The 13,445-nt window shown below is 34.2% G+C and overlaps 1 protein-coding gene across 1 annotated transcript; it reads right to left on the reverse strand.

Annotated features, from left to right (window-relative positions):
- Positions 1-4,566: 4,566 nt before the first annotated feature.
- gpat3 (glycerol-3-phosphate acyltransferase 3) lies at positions 4,567-13,436 on the reverse strand. Its single transcript, XM_048165676.1, has 14 exons — positions 13,284-13,436; positions 12,865-13,028; positions 11,385-11,577; positions 11,020-11,086; positions 10,144-10,438; positions 8,566-8,640; positions 8,286-8,375; positions 7,685-7,778; positions 7,482-7,597; positions 7,341-7,396; positions 7,033-7,118; positions 6,815-6,943; positions 5,464-5,543; positions 4,567-5,182 (listed from the first exon to the last, which is right to left on the reverse strand). Exons 3-14 carry the CDS (start codon positions 11,526-11,528, stop codon positions 5,065-5,067), a joined length of 1,350 nt encoding a protein of 449 aa, XP_048021633.1. The 5' UTR covers positions 11,529-11,577; positions 12,865-13,028; positions 13,284-13,436; the 3' UTR covers positions 4,567-5,064.
- Between the last annotated feature and the right edge of the window lie 9 nt (positions 13,437-13,445).

A 13,445-nucleotide genomic window follows, 5' to 3' on the forward strand; every position in this document is an offset into this window, starting at 1 on the left:
AGGAGTTTATTGAGGGAAAAGTCATAGTTAATAGTGAATATGTGTTCCCTAATGTTTGTTCAAAGTTTGAGAATGGCTCTGGATTGGTCACATGACGTTCAGGCAATCAACCAAACAGAGGAGAGGAACTTTTATGCACACTCTACGTCTTTTATCTTCTCGACATTAATTACAATCATGTAGTTTCTTAATTCCCAACTGTCGGCACCTCACAGATGGCAATATTATTTACAATACACAATGCTGCTTGGAGCCAGTCCAGATGCTGTCTTAATATGGATTTGATCTTCTGTAGCTTTGGCAGTTTGTCAATTAGTCAATGTTTTGCAATATGAAAAAGAATGCTTTCTTTTGCCTGTCCCAACTTCCTTTGTAAACCGACACAAAGAGTCAGATTTAGGGAATGAGATAAAGGGTAATCAAATGAGATAATAATATAATAATATAAAAAGTTTGAAACAGGGGTTATTAATATCATAACGACCAGATTAAAGAAAAGTAATAAAGAGTCAAATTTAGGGAATGAGACAAAGGGTAATCAAAAAAGATAAGTATAATATAAAAAGTGTGAAACAAAGGTTATTAATATCATAACAGCCAAATTAAAGAAAATTATAATTTAAGAAAACAGATTTTTTTTTCCATTATGTAACTTGATAACTAAAGTATGGCCATTCAAGGTGATCATTAACCACCCACAACCCCTTTTGAACATCATTTCCATTGACTTGAGTTCATATTTATTTTTTAACCCTAAACTCTTTTTGTGTTTTTAGACTTTCATTAAAACATTATTTAGTATGTTTTTGAGCAATTTGCAGGAACTATAGTCTGTGCCCCAAAATGCATGGTAATTTCAAGCTTTACTATATTTATATTTGGCATGCACAATATTTTTGAATGCATTCAGACTTGAAAATCTGTAATAGTCATATATTAATATATCATTCATATTAAAACGTTCAATCAGTCCTATCCTGCTGCCTGCTGACTTTAAATGGAAATTAAATAAAAATAACATCAATAATCAGAATTTTTTTTCCGCGTGCCGTCCAGTACAACTGCGATTCAAGCTCTGAGCCCGCTGTGGCCGCGTCTGCTTTCAAACAGGGATTATGTTTAAAGCTCAATGTGTATTGTTCAATGTGACACGGTCAATTCATCATTAGTTTTGAGCGGAGAACGGATGAGTACACTTTCAATTTAGTTCACAGCCTTTCTTCATTCATCATGCCTCCTCATCATCCATCATTTCCTCCCTTTGATTTGTACAAAAAACACACTTTCATAAGTTTAATGCAATTAATCATGAGGCAGGATAATTTTCTATTAATGGACCACAACCATTATTTCATTATTCATTTGATGAACTTGCACAGTGTGTTTCACGGAGGTGTGATTATAAGCACTGCTCACCAAGCATGAACGTGTGCCACTCCGGATCTTTGTTGCTGTTTCTTAAATGGCTCTGTGCACAATCTGCCTGCTCTGCCGTCCGACTGTAGCTTTTGTCTTCATATAACAAGTCCTGATAAATTGGAAAAGTTGCAGGCATAGATGAGAGCTGACCCGAAAAACAAAAGCAATCACAGTAAAGGGTAAAACGCCTGGAACGTTGAACCGCGACAGCTCTCGCATTCAAGGTGAAATTCTGTCTCCCTCTCCATAAAAAGAGAAACATGCATACGCACAGAAAGCAAACAATTTATGATCTTGTTACTTGAGCTGGATCTTTTCAAACCGTCTGGTTTCTGTGAAAGCCCTAAAAGTTATTTTCAATACTCAGTACTGACACATAATATTAAAACTAATTCAAATGAATACTTAACCCCTCGTGCCAAATAATGTACTATGGCATCTAAAGTCATACTATTTCATTTAATCTGTTTTGTTTGATTCCTAAGCTTCGGTTCCAGTGTTGGGGAAAGTAACTTTTTAAAGTAACGCATTACACTAACCGTCATGTTTACACCTCTGCACATTACGGCCAATTTCTTACAACATGGCAACAGGAGAAGTGTCAGTCAATAAATGGAAAAACAATAACTTGAGTTACTTAATTGAAAAAGTAGCTCAGATATTTTGACGCTAATTTATCAGTAATGCTCACTGTAAAAAGATATTTTCATGATTTGTATTCACATTTTTTTCTTTTGTCAAATCAACTTATAATTAATTGGTTCAGATAACATAATATTTTGAGTTTCTGTTGATTAAACCAATTACCTTCATTGTATTAACTCAAATTTTTTAATTTCAATTAACTTACAATTTTAAGGCAACCAGGTAACTTAATTTTTTAAGTTAAACCAACAATTCTTCTTTTTACAGTGTAGTAAATTGAAAAATAATCAGATAACGTAACTTGTGTTATTTGTAATGCGTTACCTGCTTGCATGTCTTCGTTTAGAAACTTATGATCCAAATTAAGCAAGTAAAATATAAGCTGTATAAAAATTTCAGCTGATTATAAGAACTTAATTATTTTTCAAACTGAATAGTCTTGAATCTCGCCACAGATCAATCAAGCCCTGAGGCTCAAAGAACTTCAGACTCCATTTTAGCTCAATCAAAAAGGGAAAAAAAAATCAATGTGGTCCAATTATAGCCTATTTCATTAAGGTATGTTAATCAGGTAGAATTGCAAATGAGTTGGGCCTATGATTTCTCTTCTTGTACACTGCCGATATACAGTAGACAGTGTTGATGAAACATATTGACATCTGCTGGACTGATCAAGTGCATATTAACCCACCTGTTGAATATCATGTTACTTTGATTTTAAAGTTATGTTATAAAGTTATAAAATCAAAGCAACATGCAACAAGCTTTTTTTTTTCTTCTTTTTCTTTTTGCTGGATTCACAGTGTACCATGTTAAAACATCATGCACATCCTTTGGTTCCAGCTATGGTCGAGGAAAGGACATGTCCAGCGACAAAAGCCGAGCACACTTCTTTCATTGTATTATTTTGCCTCTCCTCAGACACCCGCCAGCCTTTTCATATGTTTTGGGTAATCCAATTTTTTACCAGTCAGGTCTGGCTGGAAACAAGCAAAGAAGGAAGCAATTGTTAAGTGCACTGACCAAATAAACAAAAAAATATAACATGTAAACAGGAAAGATTAAAACTACAATTAAACTGTAAAGAAAGGCGCAAGCAGCCACTATATATTAGCAGATGCTTTCAAACCTTGAGTAATGTTTTATTCGTCCATGTTTATCATAAAGCTGACTATATTTAATAGGGTTGTGTTTGAACACATTCAAACACCAAAACTCCTTGTGAGGTGCCAAGCTTTTCGAGAAAAGAGAGTCTGCAGAGACTTCTTCCAGTAGGCTATTCCTCTATTGATTTTCCCCTCAGAGACGTATTGTACCTCAAGATCTCATGCATTAGTGTAGGAGGTCCACTCGAGTCTCAGAAACGATGGTAGAACAATGTATTTAAAAAACATTCGGCTCTAACTAATGGCAGGTCCTCGGCAGAAGCGAGGTCATTTACCCTTCTGATTAGGTAAGCCAGTCAGTTCCAGGCAAACTGTGATTTAAAATGATGTCCAGCTTGAACTACATTCTCCAGGAAAATGATCTAATTTAGTGATTTATTCATATTTACTGAGTGTACTGGCATTACATTTGTATAGATCACATCTGGGTAAAAACAGAAATCGGGAAAATCGAATCAAAATACAGAGACGTGGCCGCCTGTCGCACGGAGTCTACATTCGAGGCTCTGCCGGGGTCACTTCCATGCTTTTTATGATGTCGCTTTGAAATCTATCCGAATCACATTAAATTGGATATAAAGATGTGCAGACACATACATCACAGTAAATGGTGTGCCAGAGCACTGCTCGTGGAGAATCCCACCTCAACAATCAGGTTATAAAATCGGCTTCAGATCCGATTAATAATTTACAATCCTGTTAGGGGAGAACAAACATTTCTGTTCAAGCAATTTAAGTTGCAGGACTGTTATTAAAGCCCGCTGCTGCCTTTCGCGGGGGCTGGAGGATCGTCTGGGGATGTGCTGCGGTCAGAGACGGAGAGAAAGAGAGAGAGAGCGAGGGATAGCTAAGCCTGCTTCAGCCCTCTGTGCCAGAGAATAACTATGTTCTATTTCACACTCTATGCTTTCTTTATTAAACTGCCATCGCAGTAAGCACATATTGCTCACCGTCTCCTCTTTGAATTTACCGTGACTGCACCCTCTCCTTTTCCCGTGCCGGGAAACTTTCTGTCGACTTTCCGCAGCAAAATCTTAGCGCCTAATGACTTTATAATGGCAGGCGTTTCAATGGAGCTCTAAGTAAAATGAGCTGGTGCTCCTGCAATCAAGAGCTCAATGGTGCTTTGTGCATCACCCATCACTAATTGACACAAGGGAGACAGATTTGCCTTTTCGCAGAGGGCTGCCTGAAAAGAGGCCACAGGCTTAATGTAATTATTGTGCATTTTATGTGCTTGTTACATACTACGCAGGTTTTGCTCACGTTATGTACTTTGAAAATAGGAGTGATTCTATTGCAATATCGTAATGATTAATGCTTTGAGAGATTATGGTTTAATTTCATTATTTTATTAGGAAAGGCAATCATGATGGTGAGCCGTCTGATGTGGTAACTCAAATGTTTGGTAACAGTGACCTCTAGTGTCCACACAGAAACAGCCCACTGGACCTGAGAAAAGTGTGTGCAGCTCACATTCTGTAAGAGCTTTACGAAATCATGTAACAGGAATAAAATATGAGCATGCACAAAGTGAATATTTTAACATGCAAATCTATACACTGTATTGTGGGTGGACTGGACATACTAGCACCCAACGACGATCGAGAACAAAGTGACGCATGTAATGTAACTATGTATCATGACAATTTGTTAAGATTTATGTACACGGAAAAGTTTAGATCTCAAGAATATATTTTCCAGTTGATGAATCAAAAAGAGCAACATTGCCCAGCAGCGGGACTGTGCTGATGGGTGCTGATTGATTGTGTCCAGCGGCTGAGCTAGTGTTTCTCACTTTCAGATCAAGTTCATAAATAGCGTGGGCTGAAAGTTACGCGGGACCAACGGAGGCTTCGTGACAGTCCGCGCCTACGATCATACTGCTGTACATCTTCTGTTGCTCCTCCTTGTATGACTCCTTGACCTTTTCTCTCTTCAGTCCTCCATCCCTGCAACATAATAACACTTTAATCTAACACCTAACAATTTGTGACTTGCCAGGCTAATAGTTATTGCCACTCATATTTATCATCCATTAGTACTAAAACTTTAATGCACATTTAAATATTCTGAATAAATAATCAATAATGTTTTCTCCAGAGAAAGCAAAAATAAATTGCTTAATAAAAAATGTATACATAATATATACATATGCAATTTATAAAAAAAAAAAAAAAAAACATGTGAGTGTAAATATATGTATATTTTTAAACAATAAGTTTATTCTTACCAGGACAAATCCACCAGTCCACCCTGATTGGCAATTGCTGATTTCACTCTGTTAGCAAAATGAACAGCATCCTCTCCGTCCTACAAAATGCATATTCAGATATAATGAAATAATGGAACCAAGACTCCACCGGTTAAAAGTTTAGATACACCTGAAATGCCCATAAAGGTAATTGAGACTAAGAAATAACACAAATGAATGTGGAGAATTATGTAGTCACCCTATGCTTTACTGTGGTTTTGCATGCTCTGATGTATTCTGGGATACTTTTAAACAGGGGTTTGAAGGGGTTTCCAAGTAAAAAAAAAAAAAAAAATATATATATATATATATATATATATATATATATATATATATATATATATATATATATATAAATGAATGAATGAATAAAATTATTGTTTTGTAAAGTAATTCACAAATTATAGAAAGGCACAATTTTTACAGTCTACAAATATAATTTCAAGCTTTTAGACATTAAATTCTAAGATCAAAGTGACTTAGATCAGTGACTTGCATTTCAATTTTTTGACTGGTAGACAAATGTTTAATTTATTTGTATACAATTTATCTTTTTATGCTTAATGTTTTTTCCCCTCAAGCCCAATTCTTGTTTCGGCTTAGGTTCCAGCATTCCTGAAACTAAAGCTGCACTATTCATCGTTAAAAGATTGCGATCTCGATTCAAACACCCACACGATCTTAATTCTACATGACAACGCCCGTGTCTATTAAACCTTTGACAAAATCATACCGGAACTGAACATTAAGATCTGTGTTCTTGCTGCCGGTGATCCAGTATAGGTATGAAACAGCTTCACAAACAGTCTTTTCAGCTACACATTATTCCTGTCTTACATTCCTGTCTCAAATTATCACAGAAGTACTGGGATAAAAGTTCTGATATAAACACTGATGTGTATGGTAGTGATCAAAAAAATATAGCAAATCACCTTTTGACGCTTCAAACAACGATTGTATAGATTATATTGATACGTCACCAGGTGGCGACAAGTGACTTTTAACAAAAATGTATTTGTCATTGAATCATTGATTCAAGAGATTTGTTCAAAAATGCTGATTCATCCAGTAATGAAACGAGTGAAGTCTGTGAGTGAGTCATTGAATCATTCATTCAAACCATTTTTTTAAAATAATTCACTCTTATTAATTAAACATTTTGAAATAGACAAATTGTAAATAGTAATTTGTGTTATTTTATTTACTTGTCTGTTTAGAATCGTGGGAGAATCGCTATCTCTATTTGAAACAAAAAAATCGTGATTTTATCCAGAATTGTGCAGCTCTACCTTACATAGGAAGAGAGGGATGGATGGATGTTTCTGCTTACCTGTAGGGTCATTGGTGGGAGGTACCACACGTTGCACACAATGGCCCAGCTTGTCATCATTCTGAGGAGGTAGCTCACCATGTTGTACTTGGCACTGTTCCAGAAGGCATCTCCAAACTGAGGGTCATACTGAAAGAGAGAAGTACATGAGGTGTGTCCCATTCAGAGGGTAACCGTAATACTGCCATAGGAAAAGCTGGCTTGTTGGCACTCGATACCTTGATTGCAACTGGGTATATAGTTCCACCAATTTCAAAGCTTCCCTTCTTGAACATCATGACTGATGTATTATTAATGCAAGTTCCTAAAATCAACACAAAGACAGACCATAGGGACTTTGGGAATAGGATAACAAATGACATAGAGATTTATTCAAATAAATGTGTGTGTGTGTGTGTGTGTGTGTGTATATATATATATATATATATATATATATATATATATATATATATATTATTTTTTTATACTTTCTTTTATAGTAAATTTAATTTTCATGAGGACATAATTACATGAATTTAACTTTTACCCTCTGGGAAGATCAGAATTGGCAGCTTAGTTTTATCAGCAATATGGTCTTTCAATCTGCGGAAAAAGCAAAGCTGAGGCTTTATGTTCTAAGTGAGGACACAATATACTCCACATGACTAATAAATACACACTTTGTCACCTTTTGGCAACCGCATGGCGATCTTTCATCTCGGATCTCTCAAACCACACATGAGGACAGGACCTCACCATTGACCTCTGGATGACCCCCATGAGACCTCCATGAATTTGACCTACCTGGGGAGAATGAAACCGAGTTTAAGACACCTGAGACCTTCTAGAGACACACAATGTCACACATCTGATACAGTCAGCGTGACTCACCATAGCATAACATCCATCGTTCGCAAGAATGACAATGTCAATTGGGGAGGTGTGGTTGGCAACACAGATGCCTCCTTTTTTTGGCCGATTCTCTCTGAGACAAATATGAGAAACATCAGTCATTTAACTATATTAAGGAGTGTTAAAAAAGAAAAAGATGTGTATGCATGGCCGAGAATGACAATGAGACATAATAACAACCTTTCTCCATCTTGTAAGCCACTGTAATTTCTAGAGATACTAACTAAAACTGTTTTATCTTGTTGATGATAAGTATGATGGTTGGCAAAATATAGTTTAGGCAAAGTATAGTTATTTTATATTTTACTTAGAGTGTAAAAAAAAAAAAAAACTATAAAAGTGGAAAGTGCTGCAAAGGATGCAATATACAAAAACAGATCCATAGCAATAGCAAATAGCAAAAGTCTACAGTGAATGATAACTGACATATGCCACTGTTTTTGTGACCAGTTTGTGTATGTGTTTTATGTTTGCCTGCTAGGGAGAAGGTTGGAAACACTGAAAAGCAGACGGAAACTGAAGACAGAGAGACAACGATCAAAGTGGAACGACTGGGATAAAAAAAGAAGCAGTGGCTCACTTATTATGATAGCGGATGGTAGCAGACAGGCCTCTGGCACATATTCTGTAGCATGTAATATGAACCAAATCACTGAGCCAGTTCTTCGCACTGAAAGAGACACAGACCCTTCCCTTTAGGAAATGCTTCTTCAAACTCTCAAAGTCAAAATATCATTTCATCCATATATAACAAACATATTTGAAAACATTTTTGTTCAAGTTTAATATATCTTATCCAGTCCATAAATGGAGGACAAAAGAATATAATATAATTAATTATGGCATGCAATGTTAATTACTTGCTGTTAGGAAGCAATCCAACAATAGTAGTTCCTATCACCAACCAGCTCAATCCGATAGCAGCTAAAGTGATCCTATGACAAAGAACAATATATGATTAAATATACATGTGGGTGAATCACAAAAAAAACACAGCCTGGTCACATTTCCAGGTCACAATAATGAGGAAAAAATAAATAAATATATATATATATATATATATATACAGTACAGTCCAAAAGTTTGGAACCACTAAGATTTTTAATGTTTTTAAAAGAAGTTTCGTCTGCTCACCAAGGCTACATTTATTTAATTAAAATACAGTAAAAAACAGTAATATTGTGAAATATTATTACAATTTAAAATAACTGTGCACTATTTAAATATATTTGACAAAGTAATTTATTCCTGTGATGCAAAGCTGAATTTTCAGCATCGTTACTCCAGTCTTCAGTATCACATGATCCTTCAGAAATCATTCTAATATGCTGATTTGCTGCTCAAGAAACATTTATGATTATTTTCAATGTTGAAAACAGTTGTGTACTTTTTTTTTCAGGATTCCTTGATGAATAGAAAGTTCAAAAGAACAGCATTTATCTGAAATACAAAGCTTCTGTAGCATTATACACTACCGTTCAAAAGTTTGGGGTCAGTAAGAATTTTTATTTTTATTTTTTTGAAAAGAAATTAAAGAAATTAATACTTTTATTCAGCAAGGATGCATTAAATCAATCAAAAGTGGCAGTAAATAAATACATTGTTATAAAAAAGATTAGATTTCAGATAAATACTGTTCTTTTGAACTTTCTATTCATCAAATAATCCTGAAAAAAAATATTGTACACAAATATTTTGTACAATTGTACACATTAAATGTTTCTTGAGCAGCAGATCAGCATATTAGAATGATTTCTGAAGGATCATGTGACACTGAAGACTGGAGTAATGATGCTGAAAATTCAGCTTTGCATCACAGGAATAAATTACTTTGTGAAATATATTCAAATAGAAAACAGTTATTTTAAATTGTAATAATATTTCACAATATTACTGTTTTTTACTGTATTTTTAATTAAATAAATGTAGCCTTGGTGAGCAGACGAAACTTCTTTTAAAAACATAAAAAATCTTAGTGGTTCCAAACTTTTGGACTGTACTGTGTATATATATATATATATATATATATATATATATATATATATATATATATATATTCTTATGTTTTGAAGTTTCTTGCAATATTTAATATATTGTTAAAATGTAATTTCTTCCTATAATGGCAAAGCTGGATTTATAGCAGCCATTACTCCAGTCTTCAGTGTCACACAATCTTTTATAAGTCATTCTAATATAATATGCTCTAATATGCTTAAGAAACATTTCTTATTATTAACATTATATTATTATAATTTTTGCTGAAAAATGTTATGCTGCTTAACATTTTTGTGGGAACCATAATTTTTGTTCAGGATTGTTTGATGAACAGAAAGGTCAAAATAACTTTTTTTTAACAAAGCAAATGTCTTTTTTGACATTTTAATGCATCCTTGATGAATTAATGTCACTTAATGAATGAAATATCAGTCTAATCTCACCTGAGAGGCATTAAAATACAGTAACGTATAAAAACTCCCAGGCCCCATATGATGGTGAGCCGCACGCTGATGTAGCGAAAGTTGTTGTTGGTTCGCGTGAGGAGATTCCAGGAAGCCAGTTCCTCCGACGTGAAGCGCTGAGTCACCTGATCCTCAACAATGTTCTCAATGCCTTTCTTACAAAAATAGAAGACATCACACAGAGTAAAGTCTCCCCCAGCCAGATTTTTGGGATGGGACCGTCGCAGCTCTCCGATCTCCTCCGCCATAGAGCCGTCATCTTTTTCGATTATCCCTGAGAAGACATTAAAGTTTGAAGTGAGTTCTATTCTTCAGGATCCAACATGAGTAAACAACACTGCACAATGCTTTTGAGACCCAATTGCCTCTATATAATTGAATTTCTTTGTTTTCTGGAGCAAGTATTTCTGATGTAAGTATAATTTCATGTGTGTCCTCCTGAGATTGGGATCATACAGTCCATCAGCTAAAAACACCCTGTCTGAAGCTGGGTAAAGTTCATAAATAGGATCAACTGAAATTTTGAAATCCGTCACTTGATGCAATACCAAATACAGTATGTTCAACAGACTGACCATTACTGGCAGGCATAAGGCCAATAATAAAAGCATCTAAAACATTATTTCCTTATATAAAGTGTTAAATTAAACTAAGACTAAAAATTAAAATGAAAAGAAAAAAAAAGGCAGCAAATTAAAGCAAACTTTTTGATCATTGTGTAATATGCATCTTTAATAACACTAAAGAGGAAGCTGTGGCTCCACATGACATTATCTTGAAACTGAATGCTTGTGTTTTATGCACATGATGTCTCGTACTCATAAATATTTTTCATGGACAAACACCCCCACTCACCGTTGGCTGACTGTGATGGCAGTGTTGGCTGTTCCTTCTGTCCTCTTTGGATCCTGAGAGTCGCCCACTAAACACAGAACAGAGGTTTATTTTCAGGTAACCTTTGACACAATGCTTCCTACATGCACAAGTCAAAGTGCAATATGTCTTCCTCTGAAATTAATACTAAAAACGAAATGCCTGATAATGAAATTTATTTTAATGTCATGCCTTTTGACCCTCTTTTACAAGTTTGTCTTGGCATTATCAACTTCTGTTATGTATAAAGGAAGTAAAAAAGTTTGCAACTACAATTAATTATCAGGCATGGAAAGCAATTAATAGGCAAATGTCTTTAAAAATTAGATATGATTTATGGCCTTTACCTCTAGTATCTTAACCAGCACCTTGATGTAGATATCTGTGAACCCCAGGGACACACCAAACATGGCAGGTAACACGATGAGCCCCACTACTATGGACAGCCACACCTGGAAGAGCACAAATGCGACGTCCCAAACACCTTCCATCTTCTCTGCTTTCCTTCCTGTCAGTCTATGGGCTCTGGGCTCAGGCCATCTGCTCAAACGGGTGAAGGTAAAAGCCAAAACAGAGGTGGTGCTTGTTTAAAAGGCCATGTCGTAATCAATGTGCTAGTACTGTCTCTGGGGATTTTTTTATTTTTTTTATTTATTATTGTGGTTGGCCTGTTTCTGTATTACTCTACAGTGCCTGACCAGATTTTGCAGAGTTCACTTTAACAAAATACACTGTAATCATTTTTGAAAACCTCAAGTGAGAAATGTGAATTGTTGTTTTATTAAAAAAATCTAAGGGGTGCCAATATGTTAATTGTATTTTTGCAACCATTTCGAACTTAATGACAATCAATAATAATAATGTTACATTATGTAAATTAATAATTAGTATTATATATATATATATATATATATATATATATATATATATATATATATATATATAATGTAAATTCACACAGCTTATAAAAACCTTTCTGAATATTTTTGTCATTTCATATTACTTTCTTATTTATTTATTTATTTATATATATATATATATATATATATATATATATATATATATATATATATATATATATATATATATAGCTAATACAACTGTTAGTCACAAATGTCTTATATAATATATATATGTTATTTCATGACATTTGTTTGCTAGCTGTAGTAACTGGTATTTTCTATTTATTATTTATGACATATGACATTTGTGGCTATCAACTGTATTAACTAGTATTTTTTATTTATTTCATGACATTTGTGGCTAGCTGTAGTAACTATTGAATTTTTTTTAGTTGTATCAACTATAGTATTTTAAATTATAGTATATTTATAGTAGATATGGTAATTTTATGTAATTTTATTTAATGACATTTGTGGCTAATAGCTGTTATGGTATTTTTTTATTATTTGTTATGACATTTGTGATTTCTAGTTGTAGTAACTGTGGTATTTTTTTATTATTATTAATGACATTTGTGTCTAATATATCTATATAGTATAGATATATAAAATATCGATATAGTAACAATGGCATTTCGGCGGAAACGCAGTACTTAAGGGTCTCTATAATGCATTAATCTCCCTTAAGTTGAGACACTCTTCCTAAAAGGTTTTCAGAAATGCATATTACCTATTACACTTCTGCTAGATGAGTTTTACGAACTATAATGGCACAAATAAAGTAAATATCGAAAACTTTAAGACTTGAGTTGTCCGTCTGTTCCTTTTCCGTTATAAGATAACCACCGTGCCATAAGAGAGAAACAACTGCATCACATGAGCAGTAAAACAACAACCAAAAAGGATTAAGAATCAGCACACACACCTTCACAATACCAGGACAACATTCAATTCTTCATTCCAGACGTCTGAAGTTGATGTTTCATAATACCGTATGTCACAAATCCCCAAATTATGTCCGAAGAAGTTCTCGTGTGACTGGTTACAAAGTTCGGACACATACGGTCAGAAATGATGCACTAGCGCCTCCTTGTGGTAAAAAAACAAAAGTGTCACGTTTCAAAATGCTTGATCATAATCGTGTTTACAGCACTAAAACACGCTAAGGTGGAAATTTCTTGTTAAATGATAAGTTAATCTATAAAAAGACACCAGAATTGCCCATTTTATGTAACACATAAAATATTAAAATTAAACAAACAAAATGTTTTTCTTAAAAAGTCGTATTCTGTGTAGTTTCAGTTAATAATGTATACCTAACTCAAAATAAGCCTTCTAACTTACTGGGAAGTACAAATGCCAGCGTTCAAATTTGCTTTGTTTTTCCAAAATTCCCCTAAAAATGTACTTTGTAGTAGTTTCAAATAAACACTTTCAAGGAAGTAAAAAAAGAAAAGAAAAACACATCATGTCAAGGCTGCTTTCTATCACAGAACTCGTATTTCC

The sequence above is a fragment of the Megalobrama amblycephala genome, linkage group LG18, assembly GCF_018812025.1.
Source record: "Megalobrama amblycephala isolate DHTTF-2021 linkage group LG18, ASM1881202v1, whole genome shotgun sequence".
NCBI classification, from domain to species: Eukaryota; Metazoa; Chordata; class Actinopteri; order Cypriniformes; family Xenocyprididae; genus Megalobrama; species Megalobrama amblycephala.

Excerpts from the sequence above, each read along its gene's own strand:
- gpat3 (XM_048165676.1), bottom strand. The coding sequence starts at position 11,528 with ATGGAAGGTGTTTGGGACGTCGCATTTGTGCTCTTCCAGGTGTGGCTG. Across the intron at positions 7,598-7,684 it reads ACGATGGATGTTATGCTATG|GTAGGTCAAATTCATGGAGG; the intron begins GTGAGTCACGCT and ends CATTCTCCCCAG. Across the intron at positions 7,397-7,481 it reads CGCCATGCGGTTGCCAAAAG|ATTGAAAGACCATATTGCTG; the intron begins GTGACAAAGTGT and ends CTTTTTCCGCAG.